This window comes from Stegodyphus dumicola, chromosome 6 (genome assembly GCF_044657685.1).
Source record: "Stegodyphus dumicola isolate Sdum_Otavi_A_Nest chromosome 6, ASM4465768v1".
Taxonomy (NCBI): Eukaryota; Metazoa; Arthropoda; class Arachnida; order Araneae; family Eresidae; genus Stegodyphus; species Stegodyphus dumicola.
In genome coordinates this window covers 73,828,424-73,853,056 of record NC_140773.1, presented here as the reverse complement: position 1 = coordinate 73,853,056, position 24,633 = coordinate 73,828,424, and the positions used below count along the sequence as shown (strand labels likewise).

Sequence of the window (24,633 nt, the reverse complement as noted above, 5' to 3'; positions counted from 1 at the left end):
CTGATCTGCATGTATGTTGTCATATGTAATACTTCTACAATAATTAAATGATATTCATTTAATTACTGCAGAAGTGTCATACAATAATCAAATTTATATGATTATGATGGAATTAAAAACTAATTATGTATAGCTATTAGGGAAAAAATAAATTTATGTAAAATTAAAATGTACGAGGGGCTGATATTTATAAGATTAAAAATATTGATATTTTTTTTAAAAATTAATACCTGCAGTATTTTTGAAAATATATTAAAAATTTATTTGTTAGAACTGCAAGTAGGATCACTTTTTTTTGTGATTATATTGTAAATTTAGAGGTAAATATTTCAAACAGTCTAATATCTTTGTTTGAGAATGAGGTTAGTTATAATTCTAAAATATTCTAATTGTAATTTAAGTTAAAGTTATTTTTGCTTATCATGTTTAGAAATTGTAATGCTTTTATACTTGTTTGAATTGTTTATAATGGCTTTATATTTGCAGTAAATGTTATAATAAAAATGCTTTTTCTAGGCTATCTGTGATGCTTTGAAAAAGTCTCTATCTGTGCTGTCTGATGACTGCAAAATTTTTCTGCCAGAAATGTTGAATTTAATGATGCATTTATATAAGCATTGCCCCCATTCTTCTGTTTTGGATATGACAAAGCAGCTGTTGTTGCTTTTTTCGGATGTAGATGACCAAACGGAGACCTTGTCAAAATATTTTGCTGAAATCTGCAATCATACTATTCAGCTATCTATGAATGATTTTAGAGAAAGCACTGGAGTCATAGAATCATTTTTGCAGATGTTGGAGCAAATAATTAAAAAATCAATTATTTTCTTCAAAAGTGATAATATTCATCCTTTAGTATTATTCCAGTTTGCTTCGGCTGCTTTGAATTTACCTGAAAAGCCTACTGTGAAAGCTGCAGCTGGATTTTTGGTAAGTATATATATATATTTGTTATTTTACTTCAGCTAATTCTTGTGTTCAATGATTGATAATATAATAGCTTGTTAATGCATGATAATGATATAAAATATCATAAATATGTAGGATGTTATGCTTTAGGCCTTACTATGTCGTAATACATTATGATTATTATAATGATTTATTATAATGAAACAGTTGTGTCATTTTTTTCATAAGTATAATGTGGAGAAAGTTCGTAGTTCTCAGCTGACTTTTTTGAAGCATCGTTAGTTCTGTAATATCTGTAAATATCTTAAACTTTTCAGTGATTAAATTCGTGATTAAGGAAAACATAAACAGGTAAATAGTCATAAATATATAATTATCATCTATAGTGATATTTTACTTTCCTTTGCTACTGCTAAAAAAGTAGGCTGCCATGTCTGAAGAAGGAAAAATGTCACTTGAAGATGATCCAGCAATGCTCTGTTGTGGACATAAAGACTGAAGAAAAATATGTGAAAGTCGAATTTATGATGGAAAATTGATGTAGCATTTTCTTGGGATGTAACATAAATGAGCATCAGTGTTGGGCTCGTGAAAGTCTTACCTGAAAAATTGGATATATATAATATAAAATTGGATAAGTTACAGACTAGATGTTGACATTAGTATTAGATGAGTACCTTAATGCTGACTCTAGAAATGAATAAAAATCTGGATTATTGTTCTCAAAAACTCTCTCTTTAATAAATGCCAATGAAAGTATTTTTTATTCTTGTAATAACATCAGAAAAGGTGTGAATTCAGTATTGTAATCTGAAATGAAACAAAAGAAGATGGTATGCAAAACACAGATGTCTACTGGGAAGATTTTGATCGTATTTTTTTTTTTTATTTTTTAAGACTGAAGAGAGGCATTTCTTATTGATTATTTTCCACATAATAACTATATAGCAAGTATTTATTACATAAAATTTTTAACCATAAAGGGGAAAAAAAAAAAAAAAACCACTGTGAAAGCTTCAGCAAGAGAGCATTGCTTTTCATGATAACACATCTGCATAGAAAGTTCAGGTTTAATTGACCAGTATTCAGCAATGCAAATTTCAGTTTCTTGCTTACTGCTATATACTTGCAAGTAAAGTGAAATCAAAAGACCACATACAGACCTGGCTGCAACTATCTTCAAAAACTGTTCATGTTACAGTGATGGTAGTGACGTGAAAGATGCCATTCAGAAATGATTTGGGAACTATAACAAAATTTCTTTTTTTTCCCCTCCTGCAATCAGTGCCAGACTGATTAAGATGCTAAATATGTTGAAGCTGAGGAAAACTGCATAGGAAACTAGGAAACTGAATAAGTAATTTTAGTCACGGATCTCGTAAAAGTACATATGGCATCTAACTTTACTGTATATGCCATTTGCAGACCTAATGTATCATTAAAGTCATGTGTGTATGTAATTGTGTAGTATGATTTTGGCCCTTTAAAACAACTTGTTAAGTATTTAATTCAGCTATACAGTTTCATACTGATCTTGGAATTTGTTAAATTTTTAAGTATTTCCATATTAGTGCAACCTCCTTGCTTAATTTGAGGATTTTTTGAAGCAGGAAAAAAATGAATACTTATAATTGCAAAATATTAATTATTGCATACACTATTTTATGTTACTGATTAGGTGTTCATATGCAAAATCAATCACTTAAAAGCAGGTTTTGTTTTTTTCATCCTGATGAAAATTTCATCACTATCACTTTAATAACAATTTCAAAACAATTATTCACTTTAGCAATATTGAGACAAACTACTATATTACCACAGAAATTTTTTCTCAGTTTCTTCCACTGCAAGCAAACATTGGAACTTAGAGAATAACAAAAATGACACAAACGAAAATGACCACGTTGGTTCATGAAAAAACTGTTATAGGAATGATTGCCAGAGTTTATCACACTCTGAAAATTTGGCGACTTGTACAAAGGTAGTTGCACTAACAGGTTGATTTCTGACCTATATGAGAAAGAAATAAAATAATGGTGGGAATTTAATTCTTGATTGAACATTGAAAAAAAATTATACAAGCATTATTTAACTTGGAAAGATCTCTTTACCTAGCTTTGCTATTTTGGGAAGTGGTTGCAAGTATTTTTTTAAAAAAATCTGATGTGTACACCACATGACTTCCTTCTACAGAATATTTAATTATACGCATTTTTCCCTGCATTTCATTTAAGCTTATTGAATTAAATTAAATCTACTTCGATAGCATGTAAACCATAATAGAATAAATGCACTTTTTAAAATTTTCTATATTTATTTACCATAACAATATTCTGGCGCTAGGTTCTCTTAGCAGCATTGCATCTTATTCATTTTTTTAACTCGGAATGCAAAAAAATTACATCATCTGATGAATTATTTAATCATTGCCACATGTTCTATTCAAATACTGTAATAAATCTAAAAATGATGTGTAAAAAAAAAATAAATAAATAAATAAAAAACAAATAAATAAAACAAATAAAAAATAAATAGTTTTTCCCAGACAATTCAGCGCTGCTTACCTAATGTGCATGTTGCTACTCATAAACATTCTCCTCTGTCCGAAACAGACTGGCGACATTTTTTTCTGCTAATATGAAACTCTTATTTCCTCGAATTTCATTAGAGATGTATTTCTCATTCAATTAATTCAGTTCTCACTTCGCGGTAAGGCAAAAATAATAAAAACACAAAATATCTTCATTAAAAATTAAAAATATAGAAAAACATAAAACACTAAATACAATTTAAAAAAAAAAAAAAACAATTTTTACAATTAAAATTACAGTTTCTATGCAAAAACAAGCAATTCGCCCAGCGGGCAAGAAGACAGATTTTTTGGTGCCCAAAACTGAAAGTTTACTTCTGGTCTTACTCAGCAAACAGAAACTGAAGGTGTAGAAATTGACTTAATTTGTTGTGGACGCTATGCTGAGTCAGTCAATATATGGGATAATTTAATAACTTAATTGATAATTCCAGAATTGATTAAGCATAACTTAATTCACAATAATAAAAGAAAATATTATTGTTGCAAAGCTTAGTTTCTCTTCATTGGCAACAAGTCCACTATTCTGCTAAGTGTCACAAAAAACCTTAACTGGAAGATAAGAAAACCATAGTTCAATCATTTTTAAAGCAAAAAGTGCATAGTTTACAAACATATAAGAATAAAGAAACTGAGCTCACTGAACCGAGTAACAGAGTGTATATATATATTTATATACTTTTGGTGCAGCTGATTGCAACCAAAATAGGAGGTGCACATCTACATGTTATAGCAGTCCTATATACAAAATTTCAACTTTCTGAGGCTACTAGTTTTTAAGTTATGCGATGGGGGGAGGGAAGAATCCTTTATTCTGTTTGTACAGATGTCACACAAAAACATCGTTAAATTGCATTCGATAGCAGTCAAAATGGATATTTTCTTTGAAATATGATACCGAAATTTTTTGTGATTACAATACTTCCTTTTTGCTTCGTACAAGAAAGTATTCTAGTCCTCCTTTTTACTTTGTACAGGGAAGTAAAAAGGAATATAGAATTTCAGCAAGTATATAAGTAAAAGTGATGACTTTTGAATTTACCTTTCTAATAATAATTGGTAGATAAGATGGATAAATTTAATATTTTTTTTTTTTTTTAATTTCATAAGAAAGAGGTTTTAAAATGTGTAGTGTTTCATTCTTGTAAGATGAGTAATGTAATAAACTAAACATGAGGAGAGGAATAACCTATGTTATAATTAACAAAAAAATGCTGTCAATAATTTACCTGTATTTTTTAACCAGTTTAATTTGGAGAATAAATTCACTTGGTTACATAAATTATTTCAGTACAAGAACACAGTTTAAAACAGATAAAACAATGTTTTTGCACTTGATTTATTTTTGCAATTTTGAAATTTTTTAATGAATGATTTAATATTTAAATATGTAAAATATATAAAAAAAAAATACAATGGCTTTGCTCTTTGCAAACCAGCAACCTTTAATAAATTTTCTGCAATTCAGGATCTTCCCCTAGACCAGTACCTTCTAGAACATTCGTGCCTATTACATAACCTCCTCATATAAATGCTGCGTCATAAGTTTTTCTAGAAGCTACTTTGTTACATAACCTTTCATATAAATACTGCGTCATAAGTTCTCCTACACAGATGCCTTCTCGCCTTTGTTCTGCTAACACCTCCGCTATGCTCCTCTTTCTTTGTTAGAACGTTATAATGTATTAAAGTCAGTCGTATCTAATAATTCAATTACTGAATAAGTTATTTGAGTAACTTCATCTGGAAAAATCATCTGCTCTAAAATAAAATAAAGATATGCTGTTAAAAGTGAAAAATCCTCAGTCGTCATTTTTCACCGTGGTACAATCATCCCAGCTTCGTCAACCATTTGCCAAAGCGTGAAATGGAATAGCCTCACCATTCACCCACGATGTGTTGGAATAACTGAAAACATTACATTTATTAATTACTCAACAGGATTTATCCTCTACATGGGAAAAAAGCTCCTGGATTTATTTCTAATGCACTTCTAAATTCAACAGTGGGTCAAGGACAGTGTGTGATCGTCTTATGCTTTTGCTTCTTTTCTGGCGATGCTTTTTTACCTCGCCTCCAAAGTTATGCGTTTTTATCAAGTGCTTCTAAAGTGATTGATTTTAGTGTTCAAATTGATGTGTATGCGAACTCTTAAATTCAAGATTTTGTGATTGGAATGCTAATACGCTCAAAAACGGCAAAAATGTCAACTGATAAGCAAGAATCCGTAGCTATTGTGGATACAGTGAAATTTCAATTCCCTATTTTTGACGGCACAAGTACAAATTTTCCAATACACAAATATCTTCTATTGTTTGAAGAGAAATGTGCCGCAAAGAACATTCCAGAAAAGGAAAAGAAATTTGTTTTCTCAGAGTGTATTAGAGGAGAGGCTTTAGCCCTCTATTTACGTGATTGTTTAGATAAAGACTGGAACAACATAAAGGATATTTTTGAGACATAATTCTCAACATCGGAATCTGTTACTTTTAGTGATTTTGTGTCTTTAAAATACAAGAAATTTAATAATATTAATGTTTATTTTCGTAATAAGTTGAAATTAGGAGCCAGCTTGAAACTAACAGATTCCACAATGGTGGAAGCACTTACGGAAGGACTTCCTGAGTCTCAAAGAATGCTGTTAACAGTGCAAAAAATTAGACACACCGAAAGACTGGATTACTCTTGCTAGGAAACTGTTTCCAGTTCAGATGCCGTTGGATGATCTAGGAAATAGTAATTACCAGTTTGTTTCTCCAAGGCAAACTGTTCCGAGGTACTATTATCCCAGACCAGTGCAAGCCACTCCTTATCAAAGTTTTCGTAGTGTGAGACCTTTTAATTATCAACAAGTGCAATACCGACCTCTACAGTATGCGTATCGGCCAATTCGATATCCACAATTACCTGCTATTCGGAAGCAATAATACCGATTCAAAACACTATCCAATTGTTGTTTCTTTTTTTAATCCAGAGGAGTATCAAATTATCGATCTGATCTTGGGGGATATTACACCACTCAAAAAGCAATGCTCTCCGAAGTTCCGGTAGACATGTAGGAGGAGGTTTACGGGCTGCAACTCGTCAGCCAAGCATGTCTAATTTTAGCGCAAAATCTGGAATTCATCTTAATCTATCATCGAAATTCAAAAGAATGCCAATATTAGATTGATTCAAAATATCAGTTAGGTACAGCAGGATTTCTAGTTATGTTTTAGTTTTCGAGGATATGCATTTAGAGGGAATACCTTTAATTCCGGTTTCATATCTCATTTTTTTCAAACCATAAAGCAGTAGATTTAGAGGTATGATTTGTATTACTTTTTTCTATGTTTCGATAAACAGAAAAGAGAACGCAACACGATATAAAAACGATTTTTCAAATTTGTTAGCTTAGCCTAACGGCTCGCAGGAGTAAATAAGTAAAATTAATGACATACAAAATAGTATTAATATTAATCAAATACCAAACTAATAATAATCACGTGTCAAATAATTAAAAATAATAAATTAAAAGAGATGTCATTCCAAACACGTGGTTCAAGAGTTCGTTGCCACAAAACCTAAAAATATATATTCGATGCCAGAAGTTAAAAAATGATATTACTTTAAAGTGAATGTCCAAATTGGACATTAAAAAATTCCCAGTATTATTGATACGGGATCGCAAATTAACGTTTTACCGTTAAAAATTTTTAACAAAATTGGTGATAAATTTAGAGAAATTTCAGTGAAATCACATGATAAAATATTTTCAATATCTAGTCAATTTCATATAGAGAAAATAATCAAAGTAAAGTGTAAAGTAGGTAAAATAGAAAATAATGTGATATTTTATGTAGTAGATTCAAATTTGAATTATTTATTGCTTTCATCACCATGTGTTTCATTATTTAAATTACAATAGAATTTTCATAATTATGAAGTGTATCAGCTTGGAAAACAGGTAAGTAAAAATGTTAAAGTAGACAAGTTTTTCCAAAATAATTATGTATGTAAAAATGATATCAGTGCTGAACAATCTAGTAAATATTTTGATAATAGCGCAAATTTTGTATGTAAAAATGATCTTAGTACTAAAAATTGTGGTAATTATTTTAAAATAGTAAAAATTCTGATAGTAAATTACAGAAATTGTTGAATGATTATAATCATTTATTTGCAAAAAGTAAATATGATGTTGGTTGTATAAGGGTTGAACCTCCCAGAGTTATATTAACTTCTGAATTACCAATAGCCTATAGACCATATAGAGTGTCTCCTAAAGATAATAGTGAAATTAAAAAACAAATAGATGAATTTTTAAAAGCTGGAATTATTAAAGTTTCTTATAGTCCTTATGCTGCTCCTGTAACTTTAGCTTATAAGCGAGATGAGCAGTCCAGAAGCAGATTGTGTATTGATTTCAGGAAGCTTAACCAAATTACTAAAACTGATTCTGAACCTATTCCTAGAATTGATGCTGTATTAGATCAATTAACAAATGCAAAAATCTTTTCTACATTGGATTTGGCATCAGGCTATTGGCATATAAAATTAAATGAAAAGGATACTGAAAAATTGGCATTCACTACAAATCAAGATGTAAAATATAAAAAAAAAATACTGCTTGCTCTTTGCGAACCAGCAACCTTTAATTAATTTTCTGCGATTCAGGATCTTTCCCTAGACCAGTAACTTCTAGAACATTCGAGCCTATTACATAACCTCCTCATATAAATGCTGCATCATAAGTTTTTCTACATTTTTCTAGAAGCTACTCTGTTACATAACCTTTCTATAAAATAAAACAAAACCATTAAACAAAAAGTGGAATTACTGCAAAAAATGGATAAAGGCCTATCCGTCTCAAAATTATGTGAGAAGTATGGCATTGGAAAGTCCACTATATATGAAACAAGGAAAAGGAACTTTTTGAATTTTTTGTGGAAGCAACTTAAAACTCTTACATTGAAAGAAATGTTTGATAAAGAAATAAATATTAAGCTTTTTTTTTTTTTTTTTTTTAAATTTTTATACCCTTTAGATCATAATTGTTCTTTATTTCATAAATTACGATTTCATATTTTTAATTGTATCATTTCTGCACGCCATCTTACGAGATTTAAGTTGATAATCTATAATCCAAAAAAAAAAAAACCCTAATCCAAAATTGCCGAAGTCCCGACGAATCCGGACTATGGACTTTGTACTGTGTAACTATCTAATTTAATTATTTGTAGCTAACGGTTCATTCTTAAAAGTTATCTCTTCATGTTAAAACTAGTTAATACCTTTCATTAATGCACTATTAAACAAAGATTATTGCCTTCTTACTGTGGTCACAAAATACAGCACAAATATGTAAAAATTAATGTAACACTTATTCTTTGCATCTAGTGAGATTTAAAATAATACAAAACAACTTATCACCTCCGGTGCTTTAATGGCTTATTTTAACCTTAAATTATATTAACTGGGTTACAACTACAGGAACTTTACATGAAGCTATGACACTAACTCTGTCAGACTGACAGAGCACAACTAACTATCAAAACTTGCCAACCGTGCCTACATCAGGCTTTCAGGTTTGTTCTAATCAGCAGTTCTCTCTCCAAGCAAGCAGCAGCAATGGCAACAGCCAGTCTTCTATTACAAATCATGCTGATTATTGTTTTCCTTCTCATTTTAACCTATGCTGTTTGACATAAAATCTTCCTGCTATATACTAAACCTCTAGACTGAGCAAGTATGTGACAAAATGAGACATAATGAAAGAATCTACATAAAGCTAACTGTTAGTAAAACGTAAATAAAATGTCTCTAATCTTCTTTCAAATATGTCCAACTATTATAAGTGTAAAATATTTCATGCTACTTGAGAAATTTTATAAAGTTGATTTTATTCTCAAATTTGTTTTATAATCATGTGTATAAAATTATATTTAACAATAATGCATCCTACTTACATAGCTATTTTATTCTTAGGATGGTATTTCAAAAGGGAAGTTCAGGCATAAATAATATCTTTGAATTCATTCAGTTCCATTTGCTGAAACGTCCTTAATTTTTTTATTAATGGGCCTTAAAAGTACATAATTTCTGCGTTCGGAAATATGTACAAAACTGGATTTTAATGCTTTATTTAAGTTTAAAAGATTGCTTTTATAACAGTTTGGTAATCAAAATAGAAATATAACTGAATAGATTTCTTTATATCTACTTCAGCAATATGAACTGCAATTTTTTTTTTCTCCTTTCCTAGACAAATTTTGTTATTCATAGCAGAGAAGTGCCAAAGATGCTAAATGTTGTTAATAGTCAAGGGGAAACTATGGTGATGCAAGTTTTAAAGGTACGTATAACAAATGTCCAACAAACAGTTAATATTCTTCTTCTTTTTTTAATAATATGACATATTTTTAAGGAATTTTAAAGGTAGTTGTAGATCGCCACCTTTAATGTATTTCTTGTCTGCACCAACCAGAAGTCATCTCATGTGCACAAATAAGCATTTTTCATGTTACTAAATCCAGCAAGATGATTTACACTAGATGACAGATCTTCAGATCATTTACACTAGATGACAGATGATTTATACTAGATGACAGACACTAAAAAAATTATAAACAATCTGAATACAAATATTCCAAAGAACTCATCAGTCACACATCTGGAGCATTCTCTTCCTCTGATGTTCTTCCTTAGTACCACATACCTATAGTCTCCTACTAAGTATTCTCTGTAGTTTCTATGTAAGTTCCTGAAAAACCATGAGCTCTATAAGCTAAGGAGAAAATCTACAGATTTTACATATCACATATTGAGTGCATTGCTTGTTTTGGAGAATAACCAGTCATAGATCAGGAAACTCTGACCAATAATCTCTGTAATCTAATTCCCTGAAGTGAAAGCAACATCTTGCTTTAGCATGCATCTCGCTTTATGCTAAAGCTTTATGCTTCATGCATGTGCAATAGAAATTTTTTCAGCATGATAATCTTCATTGGTTGGTGAGGAATGTGCATGCTGTGTTGACGATGAGAAATTTCATGCCATATGCAAAGAAAAATTTTTAAACAGTATTCATAAGACAAAAGAAAACTGTTTGGTACTTTTTGGATTAAGGATTACTGATTTGTTATTCAGAATTTTTGTTTGATATTTCTTTATTGTTATCATAAAAGTTCCTCTTTTTTAATTTAATTTATTTTTTACATATTCTGTTTCAGTTTGAGTTCTCAATTACACTAACCACTTACAGTGCATAATAAATTAAATGCTGTTACAGAATAGTAAAAAAACAATTAAAGTTGAGAAAGTAAAATAAAATACTTCTAAATACAATTACGTACATGACGAGAGATAAATCTTAGATTCGTAGCATGTGGGAGAAAAGTTTAGTGACCTGGATCAATATGCTGAGTGAAGCTTGTGTTTTGAGTCACAGATATCGAATCTTTGAAAATTAATTAGGAACACAGATGCAGGATGATGCAGAAATGACTTTTATGAGCAGGGGATGAAAAATATGAAAGTGCCATCAGATTGGATCTTGAACCCTTGATCTGAAACTGTAGAATGCTGAGCACTAACATTTACATGGAAGCAAGCGAGACAAACTAAAATAAAAAAAGAAAATGTTCGTACATTTAAATATTTTGCATGATGTGAACGAACAATTATTTATGTAAATCTAACATGTTGAATAAATGCACTGCGTAGGGTCTGGAAAAGTAATCTTCTGGAATAATTTCATAGTTTAAGATTTTCAGGATGATTTGTTTCTGCATTACAGTAGAAATTTTTATTTAGCTTATTGAGCTAATCCAAAATGTAATCAGTCTAAGTCTTTATGCAGATTTTTGTGTCTAAGAAACTAAAGTGCTCTGGTAATGAGAGGAAGAAATTTATTTTGCGAAATTTGTAGCTTGTTATTATATCCAATATTTCCTCCTCCTGTCCCAGAAAGTCTTTAGTTGCCAATCTCATGATATATCACTAGAAGAAGATGCAAGTCAGTTACATGAACCATATGCTTAGGCAACACGCTGCTTGCAGTAAAGGACCTGTTTTTAATCTGCTTCCAATCCATTTGTTTAGATTATGGCGAGAATGTGTGTCTTGTAAACTGAGATTCAGCTGAAAGTTTTTTTTAATTTAAATTTTTTAATTAATTTTTTTATGCCACTTTAAACTAAAAAGCTAAAATTATCAAGTCAGAAATTTAAAGATTCATATTCTTCAAAATTTCCATGCATTAAAGCATCTGAAATTTCCATGAATCATGCACATTGCAATATATGCAACAAAGACTCAGTTGTGCATGGTGAAAAGGATTACTGTAAATGGCACGTGTTTTCTTAAAAGCATGAAAAAATTGGTACTGTAAAATCTAAAGAAATAATAAATTTCTTCGTAAAAGATTTTGAAATGGATGCCATAGCAGCCGTACCAAAAGTGCTGCAGTTGTGAAAATGCTTTAAAAAAGTACTGCTGTTGATATTTTAAACTTAGTGTGCAATACACCATTTGCTCTAAGTACTGATGGAAATAATAATAAACTGTACTCTTTGATTATGACATATTATATGGCAAAGAGAAAAGGTACTGAAAAATTAATTGGCTCAGAAATAGAAATGCTAGTAAATAAATATTTTAGAGTAAAGTTCAAAATGGAAGCTCAGCTTTAAACTTGCTTTACAAATTTTGGGACAGAATGCAAAAGCTCATAAAATTTTGAAATACTGCAGTATAGGATGGATGGCTGTCTCTTTTAGAGTCTATAAGAAGAATTTTGCAACAGCGGAATATACTCTGAATAACTTTTTTGGTGATCAACAGATAACAGTGAAAGTGAAGGAAAGGGATGACATAAGATTAAAAAAAATTTTTAGTCACGTACCACCAAATTGTGTTTATTGTTTTTGAAGAATGGATTGTTTATAACAGTAAATGTTAATTTGCAACTACAAGCTCCTTATATACATAAATTAAGAAGATAACTTGTTGAACTATTAATGAATTTATTTGTTAAACCATTAGTAATTTTTGAAAGAAATACAGACGTTACTCTGACATCTATTACATTCAAAAGTTTAATAAACAAAAAGAGAATGAAAAATTTAGTGAGTGCAGAAACAAGATTATATTTAAAAAATCCCGAGTTGAATAAAAGTGAAGTGATTTTATATTTCATTTCAATCAAGCTTTTTTTTGTAATTGCATATTCATATAGAATAGATAAATTTTCTCTAAATGATCCATTTCTAAAACAGGCTGAAGTTGCTGACAGTAACTTGAGAACTAAAGTTTAATTTTCATCTGTTCACTTCTTGGTGAATAATTTCCCATCTATTATTAATGAAAACTATCTCAAGTGTAAATTGAGTTTTCTGCCTTTCAAGTAGATAATTTGAAAGAAGTTGCACTTTTATGATATAGCATGGGGAAAATTGCAAAATTAAAATATATGAAAAATGCTTGCTGCTTTAATAATACCTCATTCAAATGCAATTTGTGAAAGAATTTAGTCTATTATTTGAAAATAAATTAATAATTTTTTTAAATTGGATTGAATTTTGACAAAATTTAGGTATGAAAATTCTTGAAGCAATTCTGATTGAAAAGATGAATATGCAGACAAATGAAAAATTGTGTTATAAAAAAATTCTGTAATTCAGAACTTAAGCTTCCTAAGCATGCTGCATGTAAATCTTTCATAATTTTAGAATAAATTGTAAGTATTTTTTTATAATTATATGTATTATTCTTGACTATCTAAAACTTAATTAAAAAAAAATTATTTCTGTGCAGAAATAAGAATCCAGAAACCTCATGAAGATGTGTGATTTATGGGTTCTAAATTTCCTCTATGATTATTAGCAATTTAAAATATTTGCTTCCATTATATATTAGTAGATTCAGTGGTATTTCTTCTTCAGATGTAAAATGAAAATTTCTAATTAAATATATATATAATTTACAAGAAAAATTTTAATTATTGAATATATATGTGGATTTCAAGTTAAATAGGATTAAATTGATTACAGTTGATGGTTAATTTTAAAAATATGCATTACATGTGCTTTTCAAAGTTGTAAATGCATGCCTTGTCTACTGACAAGTTTTGCTGTAAATTGGAGTCTATTCACACAATGCAATAGGTGGTGCTGTCTTGCTTGTCTCTGCAATCTGTTAATAATTTTTTTAATCAGGAACCAGTCTGGACAAAGCATTAGCATTAGACAACTTTAATCCTGGCCAGTGCAATATGGAGATGGCATATTCTTGCAAAGCTAAGGTCTATCTCTGAAGCTTTGACAATTGTATAGTATTTTTCGTAATAAATATTAAAAGGTTGGATTAGTTATTAATTTGACCTTAGACAGATTTTTTAACTCCATATAACTGTGTAGGGCAAGCCTGTTGTTTTGTCAATTTCTGACTTTTTCTAACTTAGAGGAAAATTTATATTATTTCTTTCTAACTTATAGGAAAAAGTGTCTCATTTTTTCTTTGAGATAAACATGTACAATTGATGATGCATTCCACTATTACATCACCAACACCAATTGATGATGCATTCCACTATTACATCACCAACACCAATTGATGATGCATTCCACTATTACAACTGGTTCTTCAGAAACTGACATATGCAAACTTGGTGTGTTTGCCAAGGAATCTGACTTTAGTGAAGGACTGGTTGTGGATCTCTGTTCATGACAATTCCTCAGAACTTCATTTATTCATCAGTTTAGTGAGAGAAAGCTGTGTTTCTGCATAGTATGGTATAATCTCAGTATTATTAGTTACATAGGCAAGAAGAATTTTTTTAAATTTTGGATTGTTTTGATCTTATCTGGGTAGTTTTCAGATTTGCCTGATCCAATTATGTGACCTAAATATTTTATTTGTAATTTTGCAAAAGAGCATTTCTTTAAGTTAATGATGAAACACAGCTCCTTTCAGTTTTGAAAATATGATATCTAGATGGGATAACTATGTGTTCCAGTCATCTGAAAATACCACTAGGTCATCCATATGAGCACTAGAAATTATTTTATAATCTGATAATGCTTTATTCATTACACACTGGAATGCCATTGCATCACTTCAAAGTGATATTGAACATGATGTTAAATGATATCAAATGATGATGTTAAATGATATCAAATGATGATGTTAAATGATATCAAGTCCTAACTTTATTTTTCCAGTGGTATGGCCCAATAACCTTTTAGTAAATCTATAATGCTTATAATGTTAACTCTTCCTATACAATACATGCATCCAGTGCCATTTACCTTTGGGAAATCATCTGCTATAGTAACTGCGTTAAACAATCTAAAATTGATACTCAATCTACTAAGTTTACCGTCCTATTTTTAATAACACAAACTGCAGGGTAGGCTGGCTATCTCTGCATCATCATCCACTATAAGACCTTGATTTACCAATCCATCAACTTTTTTATGAGCTAATTGTTGTGAGAAATTCAGGGATTCTATAATTGTAAATTTTCTTCTTTTTTCTTTGCGACAAGTTAATTTTGTTCTCTCTAACCTTAACTATTAGCATTTAATTTGAAAATTGCATTTTGTACTTGGTTAGGAAAGCTAAAATACCTTTTTCTTTTTGTTTCATCCAAAAGTCGATTTCCATGAAATTAGGTTTTTGGATGGTTCAGTTGGATGGATTTCTCCCACGTCTGCTTTATTTTCAAAAATTATACCAATTGTTAGGATTCTTGGGTGGAGAATGTTCCTGTTTTATTTACATGCACATGCTTTATTTTTCTGTCTGAAAGTTTTACTTTATACAAATAAAGATTACAACAAATCATTTCTCCTACTTCAGTCCATCTTACGTGTAATTTATTATTTCAATATAGAATTAGTAAATATACCTGTTCACTAGTTTTAAATTTGCATGAAGTGCAGTGATTAAAATACTCAACTTATAGATTTTATTTCCTATCTGCGATTATCGATGCTTGTTCCACAACCTCTTCTAAATTTATTTTTAATTCTTGAATATCACTGCACTTTTGCCAAGCTAGGATTTCTCATGACCAAGTAGATTTTACTACTATAAATAGACCTCTAACTTAAACTACTATAAATAGACCTCTAACCATAAAATAATTGAAAAGGTCACTGGTCAATGAGTTAGGAATGACCAACTCTGGTCATCGAGTTAGGAATTTCTTAATATGCAAATCACAGATATGGAATATTTTTGCCCTAATTCTTGGAATCTTTTCTAATAACATGATGAAGCATTTGTTTGAAGACTTTATTGTACCTTTCGAAGTATAAACAGGTGGTGAGAATTTAGTGCAAACTCTTAATCTAATAAGAAATTACTCTGTTAACTGAGAAATGAAATTTGAACTACCACTGGTATATTTACAGTTGCATCTACAGTTATAAGCATTCCAAGTTAAAGCATCACAGGTTGCTTTACTAAGCAATCTCAAAGGTATGGTTTTCTGGCCATTTTGAATGTTGATCCATTAAAGTGAGAATATAGTTTCTAGTTGTTGTTGGATGGACTGAGCCAATAATATCTACATTTTACAATTTCAAACGACAATTTTGGTCTAACTACAGGAGTAATAAAATTTATATCTGTACATCTTTCTAGACTTCACAATTGGCAATCTTTACAAATTGTGCAAAAATTCTGTATATCTTGGGACATACTGAGCCCCCCACCCCCCAAAAAATTTTTGTTCTTTTTTATTTTGGGGTAATATGAATTGCATAACAATATCTCCTGATATTTTATCTTTATGATAAATTAAACCATTAATAGAAACCTAAGTTTTTTTCTTTAATTTTGCTTGTTCTTTTTTTTTTTTTTTTTTTTTTTTTTCCCCTTCCCAATTATTCTTTGTTTTCTGCTCTGATCATAATTTTTTTGCATTTTACCTTTAGTTAAACATTTCAACACTTTATAATTATGCTGGGAAAATGAAATTTTTCTGTACCATCTACTGCTCCACTTACTGTGCGGTAGATGGTACTATCTCACCTGTTTCTACAATGGTTAAAAGTTATTAATATTTATATGAATTGTTATGGTAAGTTTCATGTACTCTACTAAGGCACATTTTCTATAAATAGTCAATAAAGTAATAACTTTTCTGCAGTGCATATTTCTACTATCAGTTTTGTAAATTCTAAAAGATTTTTTGAATTTTTATGAATATCATTATTTTTTAAAGCTCTAATAAATCAGTAAATATTGGATTTTATGTAAATAACTTTCAGTGAAATTTAGATGAAAATTCATTGCAAAGTAATCCTTCAGAATCCAGATCAAAACTTTTCAATCCTAGATTTATGGAATAATGAGAAATTGTTGTTTTCAAGTATATGCCACTATTGATAAACAGTTTCAGTATTTTTTTTCCAATAAAGTATGCTTCTGAATGAGGAAAATCAGTGTGTTTGTGTAATTAAATATATCAAAATGCCTCGCTATGCTGTTTAAATAGAAATCTTGATATTTAGTTGACTTATGACTGCATTACTGAAATCTGATTGGTTAAGTCATTAGCTCAAAGCCAAAACAAAGAATGTGCATGTTTTATTTTTTACACCTATTTCCATTTTCCATATCGATTTTCAATATTTTATTCTATGCTAAAAGAAACGAGTGGTTATTCAAATAAATGCATGAGAATTGCAGTACAAAAGTCAGAGCTCAGTTTTTTTTTTCCAAAATGACCTTCAGATGCAACCCCCCCCTGATAATGCTTTATTCATTACACACTGGAATGCCATTGCATCACTTCAAAGTGATATTGAACATGATGTTAAATGATATCAAATGATGATGTTAAATGATATCAAATGATGATGTTAAATGATATCAAGTCCTAACTTTATTTTTCCAGTGGTATGGCCCAATAACCTTTTAGTAAATCTATAATGCTTATAATGTTAACTCTTCCTATACAATACATGCATCCAGTGGCATTTACCTTTGGGAAATCATCTGCTATAGTAACTGCGTTAAACAATCTAAAATTGATACTCAATCTACTAAGTTTACCGTCCTATTTTTAATAACACAAACTGCAGGGTAGGCTGGCTATCTCTGCATCATTATCCACTATAAGACCTTGATTTACCAATCCATCAACTTTTTTATCAGCTAATTGTTGTGAGAAATTCAGGGATTCTATAATTGTAAATTTTATTCTTTTTTGTTTGTGACAAGTTAATTTTGTTCTCTCTAACCTTAACTATTAGCATTTAATTTGAAAATTGCATTTTGTACTTGGTTAGGAAAGCTAAAATATCTTTTTCTTTTTGTTTCATCCAAAAGTCGATTTCCATGAAATTAGGTTTTTGGATGGTTCAGTTGGATGGATTTCTCCCACGTCTGCTTTATTTTCAAAAATTATACCAATTGTTAGGATTCTTGGGTGGAGAATGTTCCTGTTTTATTTACATGCACATGCTTTATTTTTCTGTCTGAAAGTTTTACTTTATACAAATAAGGATTACAACAAATCATTTCTCCTACTTCAGTCCATCTTACGTGTAATTTATTATTTCAATATAGAATTAGTAAATATACCTGTTCACTAGTTTTAAATTTGCATGAAGTGCAGTGATTAAAATACTCAACTTATAGATTTTATTTCCTATCTGCGATTATCGATGCTTGTTCCACAACCTCTTCTAAATTTATTTTGAATTCTTGAATATCACTGCACTTTTGCCAAGCTAGGATTTCTCATGACCAAGTAGATTTTACTACTATAAATAGACCTCTAACTTAAACTACTATAAATAGACCTCTAACCATAAAATAATTGAAAAGGTCACTGGTCAATGAGTTAGGAATAACCAACTCTGGTCATCGAGTTAGGAATTTCTTAATATGCAAATCACAGATATGGAATATTTTTGCCCTAATTCTTGGAATCTTTTCTAATAACATGATGAAGCATTTGTTTGAAGACTTTATTGTACCTTTCGAAGTATAAACAGGTGGTGAGAATTTAGTGCAAACTCTTAATCTAATAAGAAATTACTCTGTTAACTGAGAAATGAAATTTGAACTACCACTGGTATACCTACAGTTGCATCTACAGTTATAAGCATTCCAAGTAAAGCATCACAGGTTGCTTTACTAAGCAATCTCAAAGGTATGGTTTTCTGGCCATTTTGAATGTTGATCCATTAAAGTGAGAATATAGTTTCTAGTTGTTGTTGGATGGACTGAGCCAATAATATCTACATTTTACAATTTCAAACCAAAAGTTTGGTCTAACTACAGGAGTAATAAAATTTATATCTGTACATCTTTCTAGACTTCGCAATTGGCAATCTTTACAAATTGTGCAAAAATTCTGTATATCTTGGGACATACTGAGCCCCCCACCCCCCAAAAAATTTTTGTTCTTTTTTATTTTGGGGTAATATGAATTGCATAACATTATCTCCTGATATTTTATCTTTACGATAAATTAAACCATTAATAGAAACCTAAGTTTTTTTCTTTAATTTTGCTTGTTCTTGTTCTTTTTTTTTTTTTTTTCCCAATTATTCTTTGTTTTCTGCTCTGATCATAATTTTTTTGCATTTTACCTTTAGTTAAACATTTCAACACTTTATAATTATGCTGGGAAAATGAAATTTTTCTGTACCATCTACTGCTCCACTTACTGTGCGGTAGATGGTACTATCTCACCTGTTTCTACAATGGTTAAAAGTTATTGATATTTATATGAATTGTTATGGTAAGTTTCATGTACTCTACTAAGGCACATTTTCTATAAATAGTCAATAAAGTAATAACTTTTCTGCAGTGCATATTTCTACTATCAGTTTTGTAAATTCTAAAAGATTTTTTGAATTTTTATGAATATCATTATTTTTTAAAGCTCTAATAAATCAGTAAATATTGGATTTTATGTAAATAACTTTCAGTGAAATTTAGATGAAAATTCATTGCAAAGTAATCCTTCAGAATCCAGATCAAAACTTTTCAATCCTAGATTTATGGAATAATGAGAAATTGTTGTTTTCAAGTGACATAATGTTGCCTTCCAGTATATGCCACTATTGATAAACAGTTTCAGTATTTTTTTTCCAATAAAGTATGCTTCTGAATGAGGAAAATCAGTGTGTTTGTGTAATTAAATATATCAAAATGCCTCACTATGCTGCTTAAATAGAAATCTTGATATTTAGTTGACTTATGACTGCATTACTGAAATCTGATTGGTTAAGTCATTAGCTCAAAGCCAAAACAAAGAATGTGCATGTTTTATTTTTTACACCTATTTCCATTTTCCATATCGATTTTCAATATTTTATTCTATGCTAAAAGAAATGAGTGGTTATTCAAATAAATGCATGAGAATTGCAGTACAAAAGTCAGAGCTCAGTTTTTTTTTTCCAAAATGACCTTCAGATGCAACCCCCCCCCCCGCAGAGGATGAATTTTACAGATTTGTATTTTTTGCATTATGCTTATGAAATAACAAGCTTTCATTCTAAAAAAGTGTAATATAAAATTATTTATTTATATTACTGATTTATATTTGGTAATAGGTTCCTCCTTTGAAATACTAAGTAAATCCTCAGCCACAAAATGAAAAATTTTGCAGAATTTCATTCTTCCTCCCCAGCTGCCCCACAGATTTTGCTATTTTCTGCTTTGATAAAATTAATACCTTTATGATCATTCTTACTTTTTCTTGAAATAATTGATCTTTCAGTACACTAAGTATGATTTGGGATCTGTAAAAACCTTCTTATATTTTATAGTATTTGGTTATAATTTTGTGTAGCTCATAATAATTTTGATTTTAAAAACATTTTTAAAGTGAAGATACTTCTAGATTAGTTGTAGAATTCATGCAGATAACTCTTTATTGCTCTTAATAAGAACTATTTTGATCACTTACATCTGTTTTGGCAAACATAAAAGTCTCATTGCATTTTAAAGTAATCATTGCTTTAAATTGCATTTTGATTTTAAAAGTAATTTTAAAAATTTCATGATGAAAATTTTTACTTTGTTGAAATTATTTTAAACGTAAAAATTATGTTTGCAGGTTATAGGTGGAGATACTCCAAGATCAGTTGTGGAATACATGCCAGATATTCTTATGGGTCTTAACAAGAAATATTTTGATAACTTATGTCGGTGGATGGTGCCTTTTATTCAACAAGAAGGCTTTCCATCATACAGAGTTAGTCAGCAACAAAAAGAAGAATTTACTCGAATAGTACTGAAGTAAGTTTAAAAAGTCTTTTATCGTCTTTAAATTTTAGAGAAAATTCTGGGGTGTATTTTTAGAAATTAATTATACATATGAAGTAACATTTCTTAAATATTTGAGCATATATCTGGTTGTAACAAAAGTTTTCTTCCAAAAAACATTCTTAATAAAGTTTTTAAAAAAAACATGAAAACAGCACTTTTAGTACGGGTACTAACCACTACCCAAATCTATAATTTTTTGCCAACGTTTTGGTAGTTTTCCAAAGCCTTCAGCCCAGAAATTGGTGGCTGCAAGTCCAAAAACAGATCAACTTCATTTTGGACGTCCTGTGCAGAATGGAAGGTAGCACCAACAAGATGTAGCAGCAGGTGCGGAAAGAGGTAGAATTTCAAAGGAGCGATATTAAGGCTAGGTGGTGGGTGTGGCAAAAGATCCCATTCGAGTCCATACAGAGTCCAGCCAGTGGATGCAGACACATATGGTCTTGCATTATCTTGATGGAGCGATTCCTTTTTGCCCCGGAACTCAGTTCTACATTTTCCCTTGATAGCAGCGTCAACACGGATGACCTTCTCTCTGACTGTTAAGGGTTTTACCTTTTTCCAGATACTCTTTGTGAATAATATCATGGCAGTCTCACCAAATACAAAAAGCATGATCTTTTTTTTTTTGTCAAATTGCACTTTGCAATGCTACCGACTGGCACACTGGGTGTAGACCAACCCTTTTTGACATGTGGTGTTGGAAGTAAATCCACTTTTCATTACCAGTGACAATTCAGTCCAGAATTTTGTCCTTGCATAGATATATGAGCAGACTAGTGCAGTCCCAAATATGTTTGTCCTTATCTGTAGCTCGTGCGGCACCCAGCAATTAAAGTTATACATCAAGTGTGTGCGATGCATACCATGACTAATGGACATGGCACTAATGTTTAACTCCTTAGCAAGCTGTCAAGTGGTTGCATATTGATCTTCTTTCACAAGTTCTTGCAGGGAAGCCTTACATTAGCCTCAACATTAGTAGGCCAGCCACGTCTTGAATGTCATAGTCCTTGTTTTTTAACTCTCAGTACCAAACCTTCACAGTGTCATATGATACAACATTAGTACCTTAAGCTATACACATGATTTGATGAAATTTTGTATCTGACTTTTTGCAACAGAACTGAAAGTAAATGATGGTTCTAATCTGGTAATGTGATAGTTCCATTTCAGACACCTTTTACTTAATGATAGTGATTTTTTTAAATTTTTATTTATTTATTAATTATTATTATTATTATTATTATTATTATTATTTTTTATTTCACAACGCAGTATTCTAAAGTCTCTTTCTTTCAAATGCAAAAAATTGGTTGAAAAAATATGATTAAACATGCCAGCGTGATATTAACACACAAATGTTGATTTATTTTATTTAATTAACTAATGTAAACTGGACATAATTTCGCAAGTTATATCTGCTGTACCAACTGGAAATTTACTGAAATCTGCTGTAACTTTCATTTTTTGATTATGTGAGTAGTTTATTCATATCATAGTATAAATTCATAATCAGCAAGAGATTGGTTAGTTAACTGAAAAGAGTTTTCATCCCCAAAGGAAATGAAATGTTAAAAATAAGAAAATGTATACATATCTTCTGGCCTAGCTCTAGCATTTTGAACAGCCAGTATAAATTAAACATATGAATAATTCTAAGCAAAATACACGTCTGTCATTTGTGAAAACAATGTAGCTGATGCCTTTCAAAAATAAATGTCCAAAGTGGGAACCTATGTTACTTATATTTGGAGCTTTTTGTACAAATCTATAAAAACTTTTCATAAAAATACATATTATTTGTGTCACTAAATGATACTTCTGGGGGAAATTTTATTAAACTGATTCAGAACTTCATATCTTGGAAGAATTTATATACAGGTTTTGACTTTTGGAAATTTAAAAAACTATCTTTTTATGTGGGAAAACTTCCATGTGAGAATTTCTTTTGCATATTTAATTATATTCATGTGTTTTTAACTTAACCTGAAATCAAAATTTAATGGTTTAGTTATTAAAAGCAATTTGTATATATTTTATTTCTCTTTTTTAGTTCTTCACTGTGAATTATTCCTACCCCCCCAATTTGTATTAACATATAACATAATATATATTCTCATGTTCCTATGAAATCCTAGTGTGTGTCTTTTCCTTGGATGTAACTTCAAAATTGAGTGATAATACTGTTTTAAAATAAATAATGGTAATAATATGTGTATATACATGCACACACATATATATATTACTGTGACTGTATGTCTTTTTTACTTATCTTTAGGGAAAGAACAAACAAACGAAGATTAAAAGAAACTGTAACTGAGTTTAGCCTCCTCTGTAGGGGCCTAATTGGCACTGAATATGCAGCTCAATCTTGTCAGCCACTTCCATGATTTTAAATATTTCATATTTTTATAGCATCTATTTAGAGCAGTATTTTTATATTGTAGATCAGATGTTGCATATATTATGAATTCCACTATGAGTCATGTTTTCCAAGTGGTTGTTTGATCTTGAAAATAAGATACTATTCATTCATATAAATTATTGTTACATGTATATACTTTGTTTTATTTCATTGTCATTAAAAAAAATTCTGTTAAATTTCATGTTCCTATGAAATTCTAGTCTGTGTCTTTTCCTTGGATGTAACTTCAAAATTGAGTGGTAATACTGTTTTAAAATAAATATTGAAATAAAACATTTCAAATAAATATTCATTATAAACCAGTGGAAAATTTTGTAATCATCTAAAATCTTACAGAAGGTAACATTGTTTTGATGTAGTTTATTTCAAACTGTTATTAATTTTCTTAGTTGAAACTTTTATTGATGCTCCTGTATAAGAATCTGCAACACATTTTTGACATTTATAAACAACTTAAATTTTTTTCTTTTTGCATAAAACTTAAGAACACATGTAATTACGTTTATTTTGTGTTTTTAGTACTAATGATTTTACATGCAAATCATTTAAAAAAAACTAAATTCACCTAATTTAATAAGTAAATAATAAGATTTTTTTTTTTTTTTTTTTTTAAATTTTATTTTCATGTATAGTGTGACTTTGGAGAATTCATATGAAAAATGTGTGACTGTAAAACATTCAGAAATGCTTTCTTTTTTGCATATAGAATATGCAGTATTGTATGCACTTTGAATGCAAAACCTTTGAAGTTTGAGGTAGTGCAATGGGTTAACATACAAGATTTTTACATAATAGTAATTTTATTATAGTTGTTGAAATATTTTAATAATTTCTTTAATTTTTCATTTTGTTGTAATTATCCAATTTCTTTTCTACATTTCAATCATTATGAAATTTCATGAATTAGTAGTGATGTTTGTTTATAAGATTAAATCAATTTTTTTTCTTTCAGTCCTTTTTCAGAAAGTCTGCATTGTTATTAAGTTTTGTAATATTAAAAAATAGATTGCTTGTTTTTATTTATTCTTTAACTTAAAAATGAACAAAGCAAGCAATTAAAAAACTATATATGCCGTTACTTAAATAAGCATGCTTGTTTTAAAAAAGCATTTCATATTGATCAGCATGTGTATGCTTAATTAAAAATCTATGTTTTTATGCTTTATTAAGTAAACATTTTCTTTAAATTTTTATTCTTAACTGTTTGAGAAACCTGTAATTATATATTACATCTTTTCTTACTAGTGGGCAAAATTGTAAAAACCTTTTGGGAAAAGTATATTTTGTAGGTTTGATATGTCATAATACCATTTTTTAGTAATATTATAAATTGTGAATCAATGGAAATGTAATTTAATCGAGAATGTACGCCACTAAAGAAAATTGAAAATTGACTAATGAAGAAACAGTGAACAGAACAGTTTTT

The 24,633-nt window shown here is 29.6% G+C and overlaps 1 protein-coding gene across 3 annotated transcripts in view; it reads left to right on the top strand.

The window, feature by feature from the left end:
• cdm (importin-13-like protein cdm) overlaps positions 1–23,383 on the top strand; it is a 144,606-nt gene extending 121,223 nt beyond the window's left edge. For all 3 annotated transcript variants that reach the window (XM_085818532.1, XM_085818531.1, XM_085818530.1), the window contains 4 exons: positions 517–930; positions 9,744–9,833; positions 20,568–20,749; positions 23,061–23,383. In XM_085818532.1, the coding sequence (XP_085674658.1) occupies positions 517–930; positions 9,744–9,833; positions 20,568–20,749; positions 23,061–23,172 (798 nt within the window). In that variant the 3' untranslated portion in view covers positions 23,173–23,383. The remainder of the gene's footprint in view (positions 1–516; positions 931–9,743; positions 9,834–20,567; positions 20,750–23,060) is intronic.
• Positions 23,384–24,633: the final 1,250 nt, after the last annotated feature.